The sequence below is a fragment of the Salmo salar genome, chromosome 09, assembly GCF_965601325.2.
Source record: "Salmo salar chromosome 09, fSalSal1, whole genome shotgun sequence".
NCBI classification, from domain to species: domain Eukaryota; kingdom Metazoa; phylum Chordata; class Actinopteri; order Salmoniformes; family Salmonidae; genus Salmo; species Salmo salar.
This window is the reverse complement of record NC_138299.1, coordinates 150,681,305-150,703,350: the sequence shown is the minus strand read 5'-3', so window position 1 is coordinate 150,703,350 and position 22,046 is coordinate 150,681,305. Positions and strand designations below refer to the sequence as shown.

The 22,046-nt window shown below is 44.4% G+C and overlaps 2 protein-coding genes across 4 annotated transcripts; one reads left to right on the top strand and one right to left on the bottom strand.

The window, feature by feature from the left end:
• Positions 1-1,052: 1,052 nt before the first annotated feature.
• msantd4 (Myb/SANT-like DNA-binding domain containing 4 with coiled-coils) lies at positions 1,053-8,344 on the bottom strand. 2 transcript variants are annotated; one of them, XM_014215185.2, is made up of 4 exons: positions 8,137-8,344; positions 6,990-7,570; positions 5,947-6,216; positions 1,053-2,978 (listed from the first exon to the last, which is right to left on the bottom strand). In XM_014215185.2, exons 2-4 carry the CDS (start codon positions 7,323-7,325, stop codon positions 2,247-2,249), a joined length of 1,338 nt encoding a protein of 445 aa, XP_014070660.1. In that variant the 5' UTR covers positions 7,326-7,570; positions 8,137-8,344; the 3' UTR covers positions 1,053-2,246. The 2 variants fall into 2 exon arrangements, with proteins under 2 accessions (XP_014070660.1, XP_045580723.1); XM_045724767.2 differs by having other exon boundaries at positions 6,990-7,306; positions 8,137-8,225.
• A 27-nt stretch (positions 8,345-8,371) lies between these two features.
• On the top strand, positions 8,372-20,570 carry aasdhppt (aminoadipate-semialdehyde dehydrogenase-phosphopantetheinyl transferase). Of its 2 annotated transcripts, XM_014215188.3 has the most exons (7): positions 8,372-8,749; positions 9,355-9,586; positions 10,431-10,552; positions 12,947-13,108; positions 19,677-19,745; positions 19,871-20,042; positions 20,199-20,570. In XM_014215188.3, the coding sequence occupies exons 1-6, from the start codon at positions 8,606-8,608 to the stop codon at positions 20,039-20,041; spliced, it is 900 nt and encodes a 299-aa protein (XP_014070663.1). In that variant the 5' UTR covers positions 8,372-8,605; the 3' UTR covers position 20,042; positions 20,199-20,570. The 2 variants fall into 2 exon arrangements, with proteins under 2 accessions (XP_014070663.1, XP_082812566.1); XM_082956440.1 differs by lacking the exon at positions 9,355-9,586 and having other exon boundaries at positions 19,871-20,570.
• Positions 20,571-22,046: the final 1,476 nt, after the last annotated feature.

Here is a 22,046-nt window from a genome sequence, read left to right as displayed (position 1 = left end):
CTCCATTCATCTTTCCCTTGATCCTGACTAGTCTCCCAGTCCCTGCCGCTGAAAAACATCCCCACAGCATGATGCTGCCACCACCATGCTCCACCGTAGGGATGGAGCCAGGTTTCCTCCAGACATGACACTTGAGATTCAGGCCAAAGAGTACAATCTTGGTTTCATCATACCAGAGAATCTTGTTTCTCATGGTCTCAGAGTCCTTTAGGTGCCTTTTGGCAAACTCCAAGCGGGCTGTCATGTGCCTTTTACTGAGGAGTGGATTCCGTCTGGCCACTCTACCATAAAGGCCTGATTGGTGGAGTGCTGCAGATGGTTGTCCTTCTGGAAGGTTCTCCAATCTCCGCAGAGAAACTCGGGAGCTCTGTCAGAGTGACCATCGGGTTCTTGGTCACCTCCCTGACAAATGACCTCATCTCCCGATTGCCCAGTTTGCCGGGCGGCCAGCTCTAGGAAGAGTTGTGGTGGTATCAAACTTCCATTTAAGAATGATGGAGGCCACTGTGTTCCTGGGGACCTTCTATGCTGCAGATAGTTTTTCTGAACCCTTCCCCAGATCTGTGCCTCAGCACAATACTGTCTCGGAGCACGAAGGACTATTCTTTCAACCTCATGGCTTGGTTTTTGTTCTGACATGCACTCAACTGTTGGACCTTTCCCCAATCAATTGAATTTACCACAGATTGACTTCAAGTCGTAGAAACAGCCCAAGGATGATCAATGGAAACAAAATGCGCCTGAGCTCAATCTCGAGTCTCAATGCAAAGGGTCTGAATACTTATGTAAATAAGATACTTTTGTTGCAAACATTTCTAAAAACCTGTTTGCCCTTTGTCATTAGGGGGTATTGTGTAGATTGATGAGGAAAAACATTTATTCCATCCATTTTATAATAAGACTAACATAACAAAATGTGGAAAAAGGGGGGTCTGAAAACTTTCCAAATGCACTGTATACATCAGGTTATTTAAGTGTGAATGTGGGGGGGGGGGGGGGGGGGTTACACCATATGTATTCAAAAAAAGGCAGAATAAAGTAAAAACACCCTATTCATGTATATCCTTTATTGTGAGTCAAGGCAATGCAGAAGACATACTCCATCTCTTTTTTTTTTTTACTTTTTAAATAGTTACTCAACTCTTTCCTCGGACGACAGGTGAACCAGCAGATATATTCAACTACAGGGCTACTATAGAACACCACACAAAACATTTCATCATAGTACCAAACCACACCCACTATCAAAATAAAACAATTATAAAAGACTTGGGTTTGGAAAAATAAAGACATCTGTAAGGCCTGATATGACACTGGTTGGAAAACAGTCACACATTGAGCATTTTGTGCTTTGAGTTTACAGCTATTCTACATGATGTCCACTTCCTATGCAGTACATGGATGGTACTACTGAGCTACACACAACTTTACCAGGGACAAAACCGTTTCTCCCAGTACACAACCACTCACTTTATACAAAACACACATTGTACAGACAGATTATCTTTGTTAAAATTAACCACTCTTTTGAATTGAAAGAATCCCTGTTAATGCAAGTCCACAGACATAACAGAATGATTGGCAGGGAGATTTGTTTTATGTGATTGGACGAGGCTACTGAGTTTGAGTGGCAGTTTCAGTCTTGATCCCGCCTCTACAGGAAATACTGGATAAAATCCTGTCATCAACCTGGAGTTGGATGATGACACCCTGCTGCTGATCTAAGGTCAGTTTGGTTGAGCTGTGCACCTCATTTCAACCATTGTGGATCAGACTGAACTGTAACAAGCAATTGGAGCTGTCAGAAACAGACAGGAGAGGGAGGAGAGAGCCTCACTGGACCATGGAGGTGACTGCTCATACAGGCTCGTAGCTGGTCCGCCTACACTGAGATAACAACCCCCCCCTCCTCGTTTGCTCTTCTTCCAGGCACTTCTCTCATAGATATCCTTTAATGCTCACCACATATGCTACTTCTAAGGTTTACTATGTACATCTCTCTCTCTCTCTCTCAATTACCTCGTGCCCCTGCATATCGACTTGGTACCTGTACCCCTTGTATATAGCCAAGTTGTCGTTACTCATTGTGTATCTATTATTATGTGTTTTACTTTTCTATTTTCTTTCTTGCTGCATTGGAGGGAAGGGCCCCTAAGCATTTCACTGTTTGTCTACACCTGTTGTTTACCAAGCATGTGACAAATACAATTTGATGCTATCCTTCCTCTCTCCTTCCTCCTGCTCCCTCAGCGACCCTGATCCTGGTGAAGCTGTATTCTCTCCTTCTCCACCTCTAGTCTCTCCCGCTCTATCTGCAGTCGTCCAGACTCAAACTTAAAGAACTGCAGCCTCTCTTTCTCTAACTGCAGTCGTTCCTTCTCCAGCCTCAGTCTCTCACCCTCCAGATCCATCATAGAAAGCCAGGGTTTATTCTCATTTCTCTCATTCTGTCCATCCACAGCACAGGAAGAGGTGGTGGTAGGGGTGGAGGAAGAGGGAGGGCTTTGCTGGGGGGGAGCTGTGGCCCGTTCTGATTGGTTCATGAGCAACACCCGAAGTCGCTCTTTCTCCAGCTGCAATCTCTCTTTCTCCAGCTGCAATCTCTCTTTCTCCACATCCGACTGACTCAGTCTTTCCTTCTCCAGTAGGAGTCGCTCTCTCTCCACCGCTAGCCGCTCCGTTTCCACAGCCAGACGCTGCTTCTCGAGCTCCACGCGCTGCTTCTCCAAGGCAACCAGAAGTCCCGCACTCTCGTGATTGGCCAGTCCTAAGCCAGCAAAGCCCAGTCCACCCAGGCTGGTCGATGAGAGGTCCCGATTCATTGAGGCTGCCGCCCCCTTTGATGCGCTGAGCATTCCGAACTCATCAATGTGTGAAAAGACTTCAGGGATACGTCCATCTCGCTCTCCCATGTCGGGTAGGAGGGAGGGGAAACAATCATCATCCTCTACCTCACCCTCACCACTATCACCCTCCAGCTGACAGAGACAGATATACTGATTAATATCATACGCACACTGGTGATGCACAGGTCAGCAGTTTGTTCACCCGCAATTGCTAATAACCCATTCACCACTGCCCAACTATGTGACAGTAAAAATCTGAGGCCCACATCCGACCCTAACCCACAATATAGAAAATGTGCTGTACAGACGCAAAGATCCGCCACTTATAAGTGATGACATTTTAGTAGGCTATTTGTTAGTCAAGAATACCCATACTAACATGCTGTATACAATTAGTTCATTTTAGTATACTGTAAACAAACAGTATACTGTATCCTTTCATTTGAGCGTACTAGCTCGTCGCCCGTCTACCGGAAGTTGATGCTGTTGCTACGCAACCTCTTGCTAGCTAGTTAGCATAACAAATTACTAGTTAGATGTTCTTAAATTCAATCTGGAGTGCGCTTGGAAATTCAGAGCGTTGTAAGATTGTCAGTTTGTAAATTCAGAGCGTGTCGCTCTCGGAGCGACTGGACACTGGACGCTCGGGCCAAGGAGTAGGGTTGATTTGAGCGTTCTGACCTTACAACGGCAGTCAAGCACCCAAGCTAATGTTGGCTAGCTACTTCCATACACAAATGAGACCACTCTGACCATTTCTCGCCCTAGCAGAGATGGTTAGGCAGTTTTCAAGTTATCCAGAGCGTTGGTGACTAACTGTGCTACTGACAACTTAATTATGCTTTTTGCTGACACCGGCCATATTCAACGGGTATTGAGCGTTCGTAAATTAATTATTCTCAGACGAGTGCTAGGAAATCGAAGTTGATAGCCAGAGCGAATTTACGAAAGCACCCTAATGTCCATTGAGAACGCACTAAGACTATACCATATAGCTAAGCTAAAAATGACGGGAATAATCAAGTCAATGTTGGGTAGTTAGTTAGATAGCATGTTTGATGTATAATCTAGCTAGCTAGCTAACAACATACCGGTACATACTGCTGTAATGGAATGCTATGTGGTTTGTAAGGACAGCGTAGATAACGAATTGTCAGCTAATATAACGTGCAGTGTAACTTATTTGAAAAGTCATTACTTTATAACATTCACTAATTATGACAAATGTTGAGCAAAGCAATACATTTGTATCCGCTCTCGTACTTCGGCTGCATATTTTCCGCCATTTTCTTCAAATCTGAAAACGATGTGAAGCCACGCCCATTTCCTGAATTGCATTATGGGCCCGAAAGTACAGAAATAGTGTCCCGTGTGTATACTTCATATTTTGCCGAATTTAGTACAACATCTGGGAACTTGGCATACTAACTATATCTATACTATGACCAATAACCATACTATATACTCAATTCACGTCACAAAAACTCAGCAAAAAAAGAAAACTGCCCTTTTTCAGGACCCTGTCATTCAAAGATAATTCATAAAAATCGAAATGACTTCACAGATCTTCACTGTAAAGGGTTTAAACACTGTTTCCCATGCTTGTTCAATGAACCATAAACAATTAATGTGGAATGGTCGTTAAGACAATAACAGCTTACAGACAGTAGTCAAATTAAGGTAACAGTTATGAAAATTTAGGACACTAAAGAGGCCTTTCTACTGACTCTGGAAAACACCAAAAGAAAGATGCCCAGGGTCCCCGCTTATCTTCGTGGCATGCGGCAAGGAGGCATGAGGACTGCAGACGTGGCCAGGGTAATACATTGCAATGTCCGTACTGTGAGACGCCTAAGATAGGGAGACAGGACGGACAGCTAATCGTCCTCGCAGTGGCAGACCACGTGTAACACCTGCACAGGATTGGTACAGGATGGCAACAACAACTGCCAGAGTTACAACAGGAACACACAATCCCCCCATCAGTGCTCAGACTGTCCGCAATAGGCTGAGAGAGGCTGGACTGAGGGCTTGTAGGCCTGTTGTAAGGCAGGTCCTCACCAGACATCACCGGCAACAACGCCGCCTATGTATCGTTGAAGGAATGAGCGTTACACCGAGGCCTGTACTCTGGAGCGGGATCGATTTGGAGGTGGAGGGTCCGTCATGGTCTGGGGCGGTGTGTGTCATCATCGGACTGAGCATGTTTTCTTGCAGGCAATATCAACAGCGTTACAGGGCTTCCCTGTAACATCATCCTCCTCCCTCATGTGGTACCCTTCCTGCAGGCTCATCCTGACATGACCCTCCAGCATGACAATGCCACCAGTCATACTGCTCGTTCTGTGCGTGATTTCCTGAAAGACAGGAATGTCAGTGTTCTGCCATGGCCAGCAAAGAGCCTGGCTCGCAAGCCCATTGAGCACGTCTGGGACCTGTTGGATCGGAGGGTGAGGGCTAGGGCCATTCCCCCCAGAAATATCCAGGAACTTGCAGGTGCCTTGGTGGAAGAGTGGGGTAACATCGCACAGCAAGAACTGGCAAATCTGGTCCAGTCCATGAGGAGATGCACTGCAGTACTTAATGCAGCTGGTGGCCACACCAGAAACTGACTGTTACTTTTGACCCCCCCCTTTGTTCAGGGACACATTATTACATTTCTGTTAGTCACATGTCTATGGAACTTATTCAGTTTGTCTCCGTTGTTGAATCTTGTTATGTTCATACAAATATTTACACATGTTAAGTTTGCTGAAAATAAACACAGTTGATAGTGAGAGGATGTTTTTTTTTTGCTGAGTTTAGTACAGTTAGTATGAGTATTCGAACACAGCCCTTGTCTTTCTTGCTTCAGTGGATTGATGTTAACTTTTTCTGCCCAAGTTCCCAAAATCATTTGGCAATTGACGTGTATTTGGCATTCCACAGTTAGGAACTAAAGCTTAGGCTACGCACTAACACCAGATAAAAATAAACACAAATGTAGCATATGGATATCGATTGCGCAATAATTCTACAATTATGAATTTTTGTTATGCATCATGTTCCCTTTATTCAACTCACAAATCAATAACGCACACACAAACACATGGATCCTCACCCTGTATCCATTGGCCTCCTCCTCCAACTTAACCCCCGTAGACATCGCGTGTCCGCTAGGCTCTCCAAGATCCGCCAGGTCCTGCCAGTCACACTGGGACTCCTTGGGAAAGCCAGAGAGGTCGAGTGACTGGTCCCCTGAACCCAGTGAGGCGTCGTGTTCAGGGGAGGACGGATCATACTCTGCCTTCAGCCCTGTGGAGAGAGACAGCTCAGCACGGAGCTGCTTCCTCTTCATTAGCGACCGCCAGTCCAGGTAACGCCGCTTCACCTGGAACCACACACACAGCCATTACAAACAGTGGTGATGTCACAACTCAAAATGCTTCCGGAAGTTTAGGTAAAATCGGCACTGAGAAGTGGCAGCCCAAAGGAACTCCTTCCAGTGAATCGGGGTGAATTAAACTATTGAAATGCGGCCCTTATATGTAGGATACAAACTCTTTTCAGTGTTGCGTTTGAGGCCACCTAAAGTGAGGGCAAATAGACAGAGCCACTACAAATGATCACTAACCCAAACAAGTCTATAATAAATAAAAAGAATAAATAAAAAGAATAAATATGTTCCAACTTCCCCTGGTCTCCTGACAGTATATGATTAAAGTAGAAAGCCCAAGTTTCAGTAGGCGATAAGATATGAATGTGACATAAAAGGAGTGAGGATATTTGGGCTTGCGAAGCAGTTTTATGCACTGACAATGGGAGCTGATAATTATGAGTTTTTTACACCACTTGTCTCTGGAAGAAATGATGAATCCTCATTGTCCAAGACCAAGTCAAGATGGAGTACAAATGTATCCGATACGAGACACTCAATGTGGTCTAGAGATCAGACTCGAGTGCCACAAAACTCTTTTAGAACATCATTTGTCACTATGGAAGCCCCCTCCACACACACACACACACACACACACACACACACACACACACACACACACACACACACACACACACACACACACACACACACACACACACACACACACACACACAAACACAAACACACACACACACACACACACACACACACACACACACACACACCTCTGAAGCTGTGCGTAGTTCACCCTCTCCCAGTGCGTTGACGCCTCCTGCTACCTCCTCCCAGGCTCGTCTCTTCAACTCGTTGATGGCGGTGTTCTGCTGGCGGGAGAACAGCACGTCTCGTCGCTTATGGATCTCCCGGATCAGCGTCTGCGTCTCACGAACGCTGTAGTTACTCTTCCGCTTCCTCTTCAGGTGTTTCATTTGCAGGAAATCCAGCCTGGCGGTCAGGAGAGGTGCGCACACAGATGGCGAGAGAGAGAGATCAAGGAGGGATGGAGATAGCGATGGAGAGACAGAAGTCTTAGAGAGGGACTCTGAAATGGAGAGGGACATAATTGGGCAGAAGCATAGAGAAGTGTGAAAGAGGGAGGGATGAAAGGGGGGAGATACAGAGAGAGGTGGAGAGAGCAGTCAGGCTGTAGATCGCTGGATGAAGGACTGCTGTTGAGAAGAATCCCACTGTCCTGCCTCAGGTGACACACTCCCTTAGTTCACTCAAAGGTCACACAGAATAGGTAAGTGCTACAGCAGATGTGTTCTCAGGCAACCAGAGCACCAGGACAGGGCTCAGCTTCCTCCTGAAAGACGAACACAGGAGCACAGTGACCAGAGAACGATTAGTTGATTCAAACTAGTGGTAAACTTATCTTCAATAGAACTCAAAACGGGGCTGTTCGTCATCTGTCACAGGACAAGTGAATGCTTTGACAGACCCAAGACTGCATGTGTAAGAAGACTGCTGTGTATTTTACCTGCTGAGTATCGCAAAAGCAAAGATTTGCTTGCAGGCAACCATAATTTCAAACCATGCCACAACCTTGGTTCTTTTTCATTTATTTGGGCCCACGATTGACGATGGGGGAACAGATAGCAATCATATCTGTCTCTCTATTTTCTGAGGTGAGACGGGGATCAGGATAGGTTCCAGTTTGGACTATGTAAAAACTCAGTGCAGTGCTTTGCATTACGCTTTTTGTGAAACGCATCAGCTAGCTTGGTAATGTAGCATAATCGGCGGTGTTTGTGGAACCGATAGCTAGCTAGCACACCAGCACGTTTGCACCGTAAAAACTCAAATCCCCACATATCCTTTTTATTGAGCCAACATGGTAATGCTATTTATGATCATCGTAAAATAACTCACCTTATCAATCGTAGAGAATAAATCAGATGCTCATCAACGCCAGAATCGGAAAGACACCTTTTGGCGACGCACCATAAACATCCTTCCCATTGGTCCCCTCGTTGCCACGCCCACCTTTGACGTGTCACGTCGCACCAGTTTTTCCGGGTGTAGGTCCGCCGCCGTGTTGTTATAACTATAACATGTTCTTATAGCGGGTTTTCCGTCGTGTTGTTATAGCATGTTCTTAAAGAGAAGCAAACACTATAGTTCAGGAGGTGACACTTAGCAACTTCTCATGCGTTACTAGCTATGTTTTTTGGTTTGCGGCATTTGTAGTGTCTAAAATACCGACACACTTACCTCACAGCTAACAGTTAGCTAGCTAATCCACAAATGCGGTCAGTGTTATCCAGCTGCAATACGAGAGGTAACGTTAGCTTAAAGCGCAACGTCGGTCTACCCGTTCTTAGCTCTGAAACTGGCCGTTATGGTAGGCGTCCGCTGGGCGTTCCGGTGTGGTTCGTGGACGCCGACCCGGTCGGAGTGGCTGTTGGCGGCCCGGTGTGTGCAGCGCGAAGAGAAAGAGCGAATCGGACAGTTCATGTTTGCCAAGGATGCCAAATCAGCCATGGTACTTTGACTGTGTTATTCTGATAGAAAGTAATCACTGTGCCATGTTCTCCCTTGATGATCAAATAGCAATTTCCACGTTCTAGGTGTTTGTCACTTCCCAGCAGATACACACCTGATTATGCTAATTATCAGGCCTTGGTTAACCATGTCAGGTAAGGCTGAGACTGGGACACAAGGCTCAAAAGTACGTTGAATTGGTGGGAAACAGCCAACTGGGAGGTGTGATCATTGTCATGAGGAGATGGAGGTAGTGGAACATGTTCTATTTCCATTAAATATGGGAGGGAAAGGGAGCGATTTGTTACTAGATTTGAGGAGTAATGGGGTTGAAGAGAAAAGATTAAGTGAACTACGAAGGAAATCTCCTGGGCATCTAGTATTTAATTTGTTTACTTAGGGAGATGAGAATATTGGGTAGGATTTAGACCTTCCCCTGTCTCTGGACCACACTCCAGTCCAGTTGGTGGCGGTAATGCACCTTAAAGTTGGTTGCCAACCGCCAAAACAATCCACAGAAGAAGATGATGCTTCAGAGTTACTGTTCACTGGAGAGAGGAGAGGCAGCACCCTTATTGATGCTCTCCTTTTCCCCTGCTCTTCCAGGCTGGCAGGTTGTTGTTGAGGAGGTTGGTGTGTGACAGGATGGGTGTTCCCTGGGCTGATATCCGCTTGGAGCGTTCTCCCAGAGGAAAGCCCTACCTGGCCAACCCAGCCTGCTCCAGCCCTGAATCCGTGGGCTGGAGTTTTAACATCTCCCATCAGGGTGACTACGCTGTGCTGGCTGCAGAGCAGGGGCTGCAGGTCGGGGTGGACGTGATGAAGACCACCATGCCAGGTGTGTGTGTGTGCTGCACATTCCTTAGTGCTTTGATGTGTCAGTTTCATTAAATAAACAGCCTTGAGAAGAGCTCACTCTGGCAGTAAACTGTCTTACTACATCCTGAACCCTTCTCTCTCTCTCTCTCTCTCTCTCTCTCTCCTGTTTTGTGTGAGAGAGAAGTAACCCTTCAATCCTGTCTTAACTCCCCTGCCTGAGTCTCCCTCTTTCACCCTTCTCACCACATCTCATTTGGCGTCCTCCTCTCCAAGCCTTCAGGATGCTAATCTGCTAACCCAGTCCTGTCACTCACCCAGACCTTCTCCCAAATCCCTCTTTAAATAGGCCTAGACCTCTTCATCTGAAAGGGTTGAACGTTCTACGTAGCCTCATTCCCTAAGGATAGCAATACCTTAAAGCACATACTTATCTTCCACATTGCCCCCCAGGGAGAATAGCTAGCTAGGCCCTTTATTAAACCTTATAGATGGGCTGTCATTCACAAATCCCTAAATCCATTTTACAAAGTTATCTAAAGGAAGTTTGCTGCAGTTCCTTTCTTTACCACATGATGCCACTGTTGTCTTTCATATTCCCTGAGAGTGATTTGGCAGTGCTCTATCACAGCGATCTCCTGCCGATTCCCATTCCATCTATATTTAAAGATGGTTGGAGGAGAGAAAGTGATGATCCCAAACAAAGTAGGAGAGTGTGTGTTGCTTTTCTCTCAATTTTCAACCTCTTCTCCCTCAACTGTTTCCTTATTGTCAGAGCTCAAACCCATAGGTTTGTGTTTATTTTCTTATTAATGTTTTCCCTGCACCCCCCCTCTCTTTCCCTCCCTCCCTCCCTCTGTCTCCAGGTAGCAGTTCTGTGCCAGAGTTTTTCCGTATCATGACGAGGCAGTTTACTGATTATGAGTGGAGTGTTATCCGCAGAGCAGGGTCGGAATGGGAGCAACTGACCATGTTCTACAGACACTGGGTAACCATCACTCTCACGTCCATGGTGATATACGATACGCACGCTAGACGTGCACACTGAGTCATATACATTACATGCAGCCCCCCCCCCCCCCCCCCCCCCCCATTAATTGAGCTGCTCAGTCTAGTAGTTGTCAGATTGAGAGAGCGGCACAAGGACATTAAGTACTGACATCATTGCCGTTGACTAATCTTAATGCTTTCCCGTTGCCATAGTGACTTGCCTTGTAATTGTGTTACTGTGGCTTGCCCTCGTGTAACAAGGTTTGTTTGACTTCAGAGACACATCCACACACACCATGATCATCACACACAGAACCCTGTGTCAATGCCTGGGACAGGGAAAGTGTTCAACCTGTGATGATTTTGATGATTGTGATTGCCTTATGGGTACACCAATGGTTGTTCGCCATTTAAAATGATTATTGTGTACAGGCAGTGCCTTCAGAAAGTATTCACACCCCTTGACTTATTACACATTTTGTTACAGCCTGAATTCAAAGTGGATTAAATAGTTTTTTTCCCCTCACACATCTACACACAGTACCCCCCCCCCCCCCCCCCCCCATATAATGAAAAAGTGAAAACAACATGTTTTTAGAAGTGTTAGCATATTTATTGAAAATGAAATGCAAAAATATCTCATTTACATAAGTAGTCACACCCCTGAGCCAATACAACTTAGAATCCCCTTTTGTGTCTTTCTGGGTAAGTCTCAAAGAGCTTTGCACACCTGGATTTTTCAAGCTCTGTCAAGTTGGTTGTTGATCATTGCTAGACAGCCATTTTCAGTTCTTGCCATAGATTTTCAAGCAGATTTAAGTCACAACTGTAACTAGGCCAACTAGGAACATTCAGTATCGTCTTGGTGAGCAACTTCAGTGTACATTTAGCCTTGTTTTAGGTTTTTGTCCTGCTGAAAGGTGAATTTGTCTCCAGTGTCTATTGGAAAGCAGACAACCAGATTTTCCTATAGGATGTTGCCTGTGCTTAGCTCTATGACATTTTATTTTTATCCCCCCCAAAAAGTCCATAGTCCATGTCGATGACAAACATACTCATAACATGATGCGGCCACCACTATGCTTGAAAATATGAGTGCTACTCATTGTGTTGTTGGATTTGCCCCAAACATCATGCTTTGTATTCAGGACGTGAAGTTAATTTCTTTTGCCACATTTTACGCAGTTTTACTTTAGTGCCTTTAGTGAATTTTTATTCATTCTGTACAGGCTTTCATCTTTTCACTTTGTCAATTAGGTTAGTATTGTGGAGTAACTCCAATGTTGTTGAGCCATCTTCAGTTTTCTCCTATAACAGCCATTAAACTCCAACTGTTTTAGTCACCGTTGGCCTCATAATGAAATCCCTGAGCGGTTTCCTTCCTCTTCGGCAACTGAGTTAGGAAGGTTGCCTGTATCTTTTTAATGACTGGGTGTATTGGTACACCATCCAAAGTGTAATTAATAACTTCACCATGCTCAAAGGGATATTCAGTGTCTCCTTTTTTGTTTTGTTTACCCATCACCAATAGGTGCCCTTCTTTGCGAGTCATTGGGAAACCTCCCTGGTCTTTGTGGTTGAATCAGTGTTTGAAATTCATAGTGAGTAGACTTATGTGACTTGTTAAGCAAATTTTGTACCCCTGAACTTATTTAGGTTTGCCATAACAAACGGTTTGAATACTTATTGACTTGACATTTAAAGCTTTTCATTTTTTATTATTTTAAAAACATAATTCCACTTTGACATTATGGGTTATTGTGTGTAGGCCAGTGACACAATCTCAATTTAATCCAGTTATATTCAGGCTTTAGCGCAAACATTTTTGGAAAAAGTCAAGGGGTGTGAGTACTTTCTGAAGGCATTAAATGATTAAGCAATAAGGCCTGAGAATGTGTGGTATATGGCCAATATACCTTGGCTAAGGACTGTTCATGGGGCGGCAGGTAGCCTAGTGGTTAGAGCGTTGGACTAGTAACCGAAAGGTTGCAAGGTCATCTCGGGGATTCGATAAGGTTAAAATCCACTGTTCTTAGGCCGTCATTGAAAATAAGAATTTGTTCTTAACTGACTAGCCTAGTTAAATAAAGGTAAAATAATCACAACGTAACGTGGAGTGCCTGGACACAGCCCTTAGTATATTGGCAATATACCACAAACCCCCAGGTGCCTTATTGCTATTATAAAGTGGTTACTAATGGACATTTGAGCAGTAAAAATGTTTTGTCATACCCGTGGTATACCACGGCTGTCAGCCAATCAGCATTCAGGGCTCGAACCAACCAGTTTCTAATCTCACTTGTACACAATAAGAGCACTTTAACTGTATTCTTTTTACACTACTCTTCATCTGATATTTTTGTGGCTCTGGTTATCTTTCCTGTTCGTCAAGGTGTTGAAGGAAAGTTTCATAAAGGCGATTGGCACAGGGCTGGCCTTTAATCTACAGAGGGCAGAGTTTCACCTGTCACCTGAGCCAATTGCAGACGGAAAGGTGTGTCGCCGGACCACAATGCACCTGGATGAGGAAGAAGAGGAGGTCTGGACCTTCGAGGTGAGTAGGGTCCAGTGGAGGGAAGGAGAAAGGAGCAGGAAGAGTAAAGAAAGTTCAAGAGTGTCCAACCATCTCCCGCCTGTTTCTGTGTGTCCAACCATCTCCCGCCTGTTTCTGTGTGTCCAGCCATCTCCTGCCTGTTTCTGTGTGTCCAGCCATCTCCTGCCTGTTTCTGTGTGTCCAGCCATCTCCCGCCTGTTTCTGTGTGTTTTACACATTGTCACAGATTGTTGAGAAATGGACACTATTTTCTTGTTGTGGCTAATGTTAGCTAGGTTAGGGGTTAAGGTTAGGTATGAGGGGTAGGGTTAGCTAACATGCTAGCTAAGAAGTTAAAAAGTAGCAAGTTGTTGCTAAGATGCTAAAGTTGGCCATCATTTGATTCAAACACGCAACGTTTGGGTTGCTTGACCTTTGGGTTATACGCTTACCCATCCTCCCCGCTTGATTCTGTCTTTAATAACCTACTGCCTTCATCAGTGATTGAACTGCACTGTATACAAAATCGTGTGGTGAACATGAACATTTGTAAAATGTGTCACGAATTTCGCATTAGTCTATTTCACTGTAATTTGTGATAGTGGGTTGATGTATTACAGACACGCTAAGCAGCAGGTGGTTTATAGTAATCTTTTTGGCAGCAGCTCAAATGCCGTTCCAATTCCACTAACAGCAGCTTAGCAGGGCCTCTTTAGCAGCTGTAGCTCACTCTATCCCATTTCAATTTAATCAGTTAGCTTTAACGTTACCCACTAAAACGAATCTACCCTGCTCCAATTTAATCAGTTAGCTTTAACGTTACCCACTAAAACTAATGCTACCCTGCTTCAATTTAATCAGTTAGCTTTAACGTTACCCACTAAAACTAATGCTACCCTGCTCCAATTTAATCATTTAGCTTTAACGTTACCCACTAAAGCTATTGCTATTCTTATTGCATTTCAGAGCCACTAACGACAGATTAGCAATGTCTTGTTAGCGGCTATCTCTTTATGATTGCTATCTTAGCATACGCACAAACATGTACTCTGGCCCTCTGTCTCGTTGTCTTTGAATTCTTCAACAATGTAACCTTGAAAGAATTTGTGAAGTACTTTTCTAGGAAATACTGTGGACCTTTAACCAGGGTGCTCTCAGTATCTCTCACACCAAGCCTTTAGAGTTGTAAAAAGTGACCTCTTTATTTAGTCTCCTTTCCTCATCTCCCTCCTTTCATCCACACTAGTCTGAAGAAATACTGTATGTCAGGAGAAAGCAGTATTGTGGAAACCTATTGGGTGGGTTGGATCTCTCCTTTAAAGCTGAAAATAATTAATGGTCCATCACAGAATCCGCTCTGTCCTCTCGGACTGGTTTGTCAGGTTAATGGTGTTTCTGTTGTGACACTTCTGCCACCAGAGAATAGCAACAAAGCTACAGTATTGATCGCCAGATCAGGGACAGTACAGCTGTGCTGTAGATCTGCTTCAGAGATGTTTTCTAAATGGAAGCGGGAGGGAAGGATGGACGGAGGCAGTTAGGGAGCTAGGGAGGACTGGGAGAAAACGAACTGCCTAATTTTGGGAGCACCAGAGAGAGAAGGTTTCAGTACTGGAGCACCGGAGAGACGAGGTTTCAGTACTGGAGCACCGGAGAGGCGAGGTTTCAGTACTGGAGCACCGGAGAGGCGAGGTTTCAGTACTGGAGCACCGGAGAGGCGAGGTTTCAGTACTGGAGCACCGGAGAGACGAGGTTTCAGTACTGGAGCACCGGAGAGGCGAGGTTTCAGTACTGGAGCACCGGAGAGGCGAGGTTTCAGTACTGGAGCACCGGAGAGGCGAGGTTTCAGTACTGGAGCACCGGAGAGGCGAGGTTTCAGTACTGGAGCACCGGAGAGGCGAGGTTTCAGTACTGGAGCACCGGAGAGGCGAGGTTTCAGTACTGGAGCACCGGAGAGGCGAGGTTTCAGTACTGGAGCACCGGAGAGGCGAGGTTTCAGTACTGGAACCAAGGGATTAAAATCATCACGTTTGGACCTTTCGCTGTTGGCTGGGTCAAGTGCACACACACACACACACCTTTTGCCTGAGTGAGCAAGAGAAGAGATCATGTCCTTGTCTCCCCCCCCTCCTCTCTCTCTGTCATATTGATCAGAGTAATGAGAAACAACTAGGATGCTAGACTTCACATCTGATAAGGTCTGCAGAATTAATGTTTCTTCTAGATAGTCTGAAAACTCTGCAGAAACACTTGTCTCTCTCACACACACACACATTCAGCATCACAGCACCACCTGTTAAGATACATACAGTACCAGTCAAAGGTTTGGACACACCTACTCATTCCAGGGTTTTTCTTTATTTTTACTATTTTCTAACATTGTAGAATAATAGTGAAGACTTCAACTATGAAATAACACGCATTGAATCATGAAGTAACCAACAAAGTGTTAAACACAACAAAATATATTTGAAATTCTTCACGTAATCTACCCTTTGCCCTTTGACTGCTTTGCACACTCTTGGCATCCTCTTAACTAGGTAGTCACCTGGAATGCATTTCAATTAACAGGTGTGCCTTGTTAATTTGTGGAATTTCTTTCCTCAATGCGTTTGAGTCAATCATTTGTGTTGTGACTGGTATACAGAAGATGGCCCTATTTGGGAAAAGACCAAGTCCATGTTATGGCAGGAACAGCTCAAATAAGCAAAGAGAAATGACAGTCCATCATTACTTTAAGACATGAAGGTCAGTCAACCTGGAAAACTTTGAAAAGTTTCAAGTACAGTCGCAAAAACCATCAAGCGCTGTGATGAAACTGGCTCTCATGAGGACCGGCACAGGAAAGGAAGACCCAGAGTTACCTCTGCTGCAGAGGATAAGTTCATTAGAGTTAACTGCAGCCCAAATTAATGCTTCACAGAGTTCAAGTTACACACATCTCAACATCAACTGATCAGAGGAGGCCGTGTGAATCAGGCCTTCATGGTCAAATTGCTACAAAGAAACCACCACTAAAGGACAATAAGAAGAAGAGACTTGCTTGGGCCAAGAAACATGAGCAATTGACATTAGACCCGGTAGAAATCTGTCCTTTGGTCTTAAGAGTCCAAATTTGAGATTTTTGGTTCTAACCGCCGTGTCTTTGTAAGATGCAGAGTAGGTGAATGGATGATCTCCGCGTGTGTGGTTCCCACTGTGAAGCATGGAGAAAGAGGTGTGAGGGTGTTGGGGTGTTTTGCTGGTGACACTGACAGCGCTTTTATTTAGAATTCAAGGCACACTTAACCAGCATGGCTGCAGCGATACGCCATCCCTTCTGGTTTGCACTTAGTGGGGCTATCATTTTTTTTTCAACAGGACAATGACCCAACACACCTTCAGGCTGTGTAAGGGCTATTTGACCAAGAAGGAGAGTGGAGTGCTGCATCAGATGACCTGGCCTCTACAATCACCCGACCTCAACCAAATTCAGATGGTTTTGGATGAGTTGGACCGCAGAGTGAAGGAAAAGCAGCCAACAAGTGCTCAGCAAATGTGGGAACTCCTTCAAGACTGTTGGAAAAGCATTCCAGGTGAAGCTGGTGGAGAGAATGCAAACAGTTTGCAAAGCTGTCGTCAAGGCAAAGGATGGCTACTTTGAAGAATTTCAAATATAAAATATATTTTATAGTTTGATTACTACATGATTCCATATGTGTTTCATAGTTATGTCTTCATTTTTATTCTACAATGTAGAAAATAGTAAAAATAAAGAAAAACCATTGAATGAGTGGGTGTGTCCAAACTTTTGACTGGTACTGTTTGTATGCATGTGTACACACACTCAATTAACATACAGATGAGGCAAGCAGCAGTGCTGACCTGGTGTCCTCTGAGCGCTGCGTATTGATTGGCTGGCTTAATGAGGTGGCAGCCAAGGTCTTTCCACTTCCTGGTGACCCTGTGTAATGTCACGACCCCACTGTATTGTAATGAGATCATGACATTTGGTAGTGAGGGAATTAACAAGAAGACTCATGTACACAGAAACACACACAGGGTTCTTTACAACTCATACATGTACAGTCGTGGCCAAAAGTTTTGAGAATGACAAAAATATTAATTTTCACAAAGTTTGCTGCTTCAGTGTCTTTAGATATTTTTTGTCAGATGTTACTATGGAACACTGAAGTATAATTACAAATATTTCATAAGTGTCAAAGGCTTTTATTGACAATTACATGAAGTTGATGCAAAGAGTCAATATTTGCAGTGTTGACCCTTCTTTTTCAAGACCTCTGCAATCTGCCTTGGCATGCTGTCAATTAACTTCTGGGCCACATTCTGACTGATGGCAGCCCATTCTTGCATAATCAATGCTTGGAGTTTGTCCACCCGCCTCTTGAGGATTGACCACAAGTTCTCAATGGGATTAAGGTTTGGGGAGTTTCCTGGCCATGGACCCAAAATATCGATGTTTTGTTCCCCGAGCCACTTAGTTATCACTTTTGCCTTATGGCAAGGTGCTCCATCATGCTGGAAAAGGCATTGTTCGTCACCAAACTGTTCCTGGATGGTTGGGAGAAGTTGCTCTCTGAGGATGTGTTGGTGCCATTCTTTTTTCATGGCTGTTCTTAGGCAAAATTGTGAGTGAGCCCACTCCCTTGGCTGAGAAGCAACCCCAAACATGAATGGTCTCAGGATGCTTTACTGTTGGCATGACACAGGACTGATGGTAGCGCTCACCTTGTCTTCTCCGGACAAGCTTTTTTCCGGATGCCCCAAACAATCGGAAAGGGGATTCATCAGAGAAAATGACTTTACCCCAGTCCTCAGCAGTCCAATCCCTGTACCTTTTGCAGAATATCAGTCTGTCCCTGATGTTTTTCCTGGAGAGAAGTGGCTTCTTTGCTGCCCTTCTTGACACCAGGCCATTCTCCAAAAGTCTTCGCCTCACTGTGCGTGCAGATGCACTCACACCTGCCTGCTGCCACTACTGAGCAAGCTCTGTACTGGTGGTGCCCCGATCCTGCAGCTGAATCAACTTTAGGAGACGGTCCTGGCGCATGCTGGACTTTCTTGGGCGCCCTGAAGCCTTCTTCACAACATCTGAACCACTCTCCCTGAAGTTCTTGATGATCCGATAAATGGTTGATTTAGGGGCAATCTTACTGGCAGCAATATCCTTTCCTGTGAAGCCCTTTTTGCATAAAGCAATGATGGCGGCACGTGTTTCCGTGCAGGTAACCATGGTTCCAAGCACACCACCCTCCTTTTGAAGCTTCCAGTCTGTTATTCGAACTCAATCAGCATGACAGAGTGATCTCCAGCCTTGTCCTCGTCAACACTCACACCTGTGTTAACGAGAGAATCACTGACATGATGTCAGCTGGTCCTTTTGTGGCAGGTCTGAAATGCAGTGGAATGTCTTTTTTGAGATTCAGTTCATTTTCATGGCAAAGAGGGATTTTGCAATTAATTGCAATTCATCTGATCACTCTTCATAACATTCTGGAGTATATGCAAATTGCCATCATTCAAACTGAGGCAGCAGATTTTGTGAAAATTAATATTTGTGTAATTCTCAAAACTTTTGGCCACGACTCTACACACACACTGTCACAATTATTTCACCGCAGTAGGGGATACAGCACCCCTGTCTGCCCCACAACCGTTATTGTTTTTGTTTGGTTGACAATGATGTCTGGGGGAGAAAAAGTATTTGTTTTCAGTAACTTCTTTGTAGTATCGCAAACAGATGTTGCAGGGAGTCATCCTTCTATAAAGAACATGAGATACAGATGGAGGATCTTAATTTGATCCAGTTTGCTCCTGCAAGAAAATAATCCTGCAGCAACAGGAAATGTGGATTATAATTAATGGACATTTTAGCAGTGGTTGATACATTTTTCGAAAGGGAAAATTTAAAGTCTAAAATTTCAAAGTGCAAATTACAAACTTCAGAAGTCTTTATAAGCCACAAATGCACTACATATTTTAAATGTCCTACATTGCAGGAAAGTTCTCATGCTACAGGGTGATTAAATGTTAGATCCTACATCTGTAACCTCCCTCCCTTTAAAAAGTAAAGGAGTGAGGCTATTTTCTCCTTCCCCTCTGTCTCCCCGGGGCGAGGCGTCCATTACTCCTGGAAAGCCAGGCAGTGAGATGGAGATTGCTTGTCTGGGATGTACACAACTCCCCCGAATGGGCCTATGATTAGGGCCAACTGTGTGGAATGAAAGAGAGAGAGAGAGGGAAACCGGGATGATGAACAGCCAGTATTAGGACACTGATGTGTTAGAACGGGGAGAGGTGTGTGTGTGTGTGTGTGTGTGTGTGTGTGTGTGTGTGTGTGTGTGTGTGTGTGTGTGTGTGTGTGTGTGTGTGTGTGTGTGTGTGTGTGTGTGTGTGTGTGTGTGTGTGTGTGTGTGTGTGTGTGTGTGTGTGTGTGGCCGGCTGCATGCGTGATCCTTTCAGTAAACGAGAGCTATTTGTCACCTTAACCACTCATATAAGTCAACACCTACAAACAGAATGAGGTTATATGTTGTGTGTATTTCATGTAAACGTGTGTGTTTCTTTAACTGCTCCTGTCCTCCTTCAGGAGACTGTATTGGGTAAGGACCACCATGTTGCTGTGGCACTGAGGCCCAGGCATACAGTCAGATCTGTGGTGAGTCATAGGTGTGTGTGAGAGAGAGAGAGGGAGGGAGGGAGGGAATATAAGTGAGCCTGTGTGTGTGTTTTTATTTTCAGCACAATGAAGTAGATTTCTAACCTCTCCTTCTTTTTCCTCAGCCTGCCCCTCCCCCTGCCATCACCTATCCTCCCCCCTCCTTCACCTTCCTCTCCTTCAGTGACCTCATCAGCATGGCCACACCCCTCTTTGAAGAAGACTCCGCCTACTGGGAGAACTTCCAGAAAAAGGCTGAAGCCCCGGAAAGACAGAGACTCACAGCTACAGTATGAGGTAGACAGGTTAGGGTAGGACTGTGGGTAGAGTAATCTGATCCTAGATCTGTGGTTAGTGGCGACGTGTACCTGACTGTGGATAAAAAATTGTAGGAGTGAGGTGGAGTGGTCAAAGGGCAGACAGGTGATGTCACTCCTGTTGATCTCCATGCAGGACCGTACAGGAAGAGTTGGTGAACACCAGGGTTGGTGTGACTGAGGCATCTGGAGGAGCTGGCCACTCTGACAACAAATCAGGCTTAAGCATTGAAATAATGTTGGTCCTCAGACCCACCCAGGGTCAATTTGTTAATCAAATGCCAGTGATGAAAAGAGTTCCATGACTGCAAATTGCTCTTAATCATGGTATTGGATGATAATAAAGCAACCACAGTAATACTATGTAAGGTGTGTGTGTGTGTGGGGGGGGGGGTGGTATTGATTTTGTAGGTTGCAATCACCTGAATTGATTGTGGTCATCTGTCATTACTACAGTGTTGTTGACCAACCTCCCTATAATGTGATTAAAGGTTTGTATGGCTTCTTATCATAGGCTTTGTTGACATTCCATATTCATTCATGTTCATTTTAGTGACCCTGTATGACTCAGTTGGTTGAGAATGGTGCTTTCACCGCCAGGGTTGTGGGTTCGATTCTCAGGGCCACCTATATGTAAAGTCGCTTTGGATAAAACGTCTGCTAAATGGCATGTATACAGTACAAAAATATACAGGACCACTTAATTTTGGACACACCTACTCATTCCAGGGTTTTTCTTGGTTTTTAATATTTTCTACATTGTAGAATAATAATGAAGACATCAAAACTATTAAATAATAACACATGGAATCATGTAGTAACCAAAAAAAAGTGTTAAACAAATCAAAATATATTTGAGATTCTTCAAAGTAGCCACCCTTTGCCTCTATTACAGCTTTGCATGCTCTTGGCATTCTATCAGCCAGCTTCACCTGCAATGCTTTTCCAACACTAGGCATTCTATCAGCCAGCTTCACCTGGAATGCTTTTCCAACACTAGGCATTCTATCAGCCAGCTTCACGTCCACTGGCTTTGAGCATGTGATGTGTACTCTTTATAGCTCTCCCACTTCTCTTCCCTGCTATCCCTCTCATCTTTCCTCTTTTTCCCCATGCCTCACCCTCTCTATCTCTCTCTCCCTTACTCTCTCTCTCCATCTGGCTGTGCGTCTATTTTGGTCAGAGACATTTAGTGGGCCAATAGAAGCTTGTGTTTGGAAGACAGCAGGGCTTTTAACAGAGCAGGCAGACTTCAATTTAAGGGGCTTTATTGGCATGGGAAACATATGTTTACATTGCCAAAGCAAGTGAAGTAGATAATAAACAAAAGAGAAATAAACAATACAAATTAACAGTAAACATTACACTTACAAAAGTTCCAAAAGAATAAAGACATTACAAATGTCATTATGTGCAAATAGTGAAAGTACAAACGGGAAAATAAATCAACATAAATATGGGTTGTATTTACAATGGTGTTTGTTCTTTACTGGTTGCCCTTTTCTTGTGGCAACAGGTCACACATTTTTCTCTCTTTCAAATCAAAGTGTATTTGTCACATGCGCCGAATACAATAGGTGTAGATGTTACAGTGAAATGCTTACTACAAGCCATGAACCAACAATGCAGTTTTAAGAAAAAAAAGAAATTAAAGTAACAAATAATTCAAGAGCAGCAGTAAAATAACAATAGCGAGGCTATATACAGGGGGTACCGGTTAGTCGATGTAATTGTGGTAATTTGTACATGTAGGTAGAGTTGTTAAAGTGACTATGCATAGATAATAACAGAGAGTAGCAGTAGCATAAAAAAGTGGGAGCAATGCAAATAGTCTGCGTAGCCATTTGATTATATGTTCAGGAGTCTTATGGCTTGGTGGTAGAAGCTGTTTAGAAGCCTTTTGGACCTAGACTTTGCCTTCCGGTACCGCTTGCCGTGCGGTAGCAGAGAAAACAGTCTATGACTTGGGTGGCTGGAGTATTTG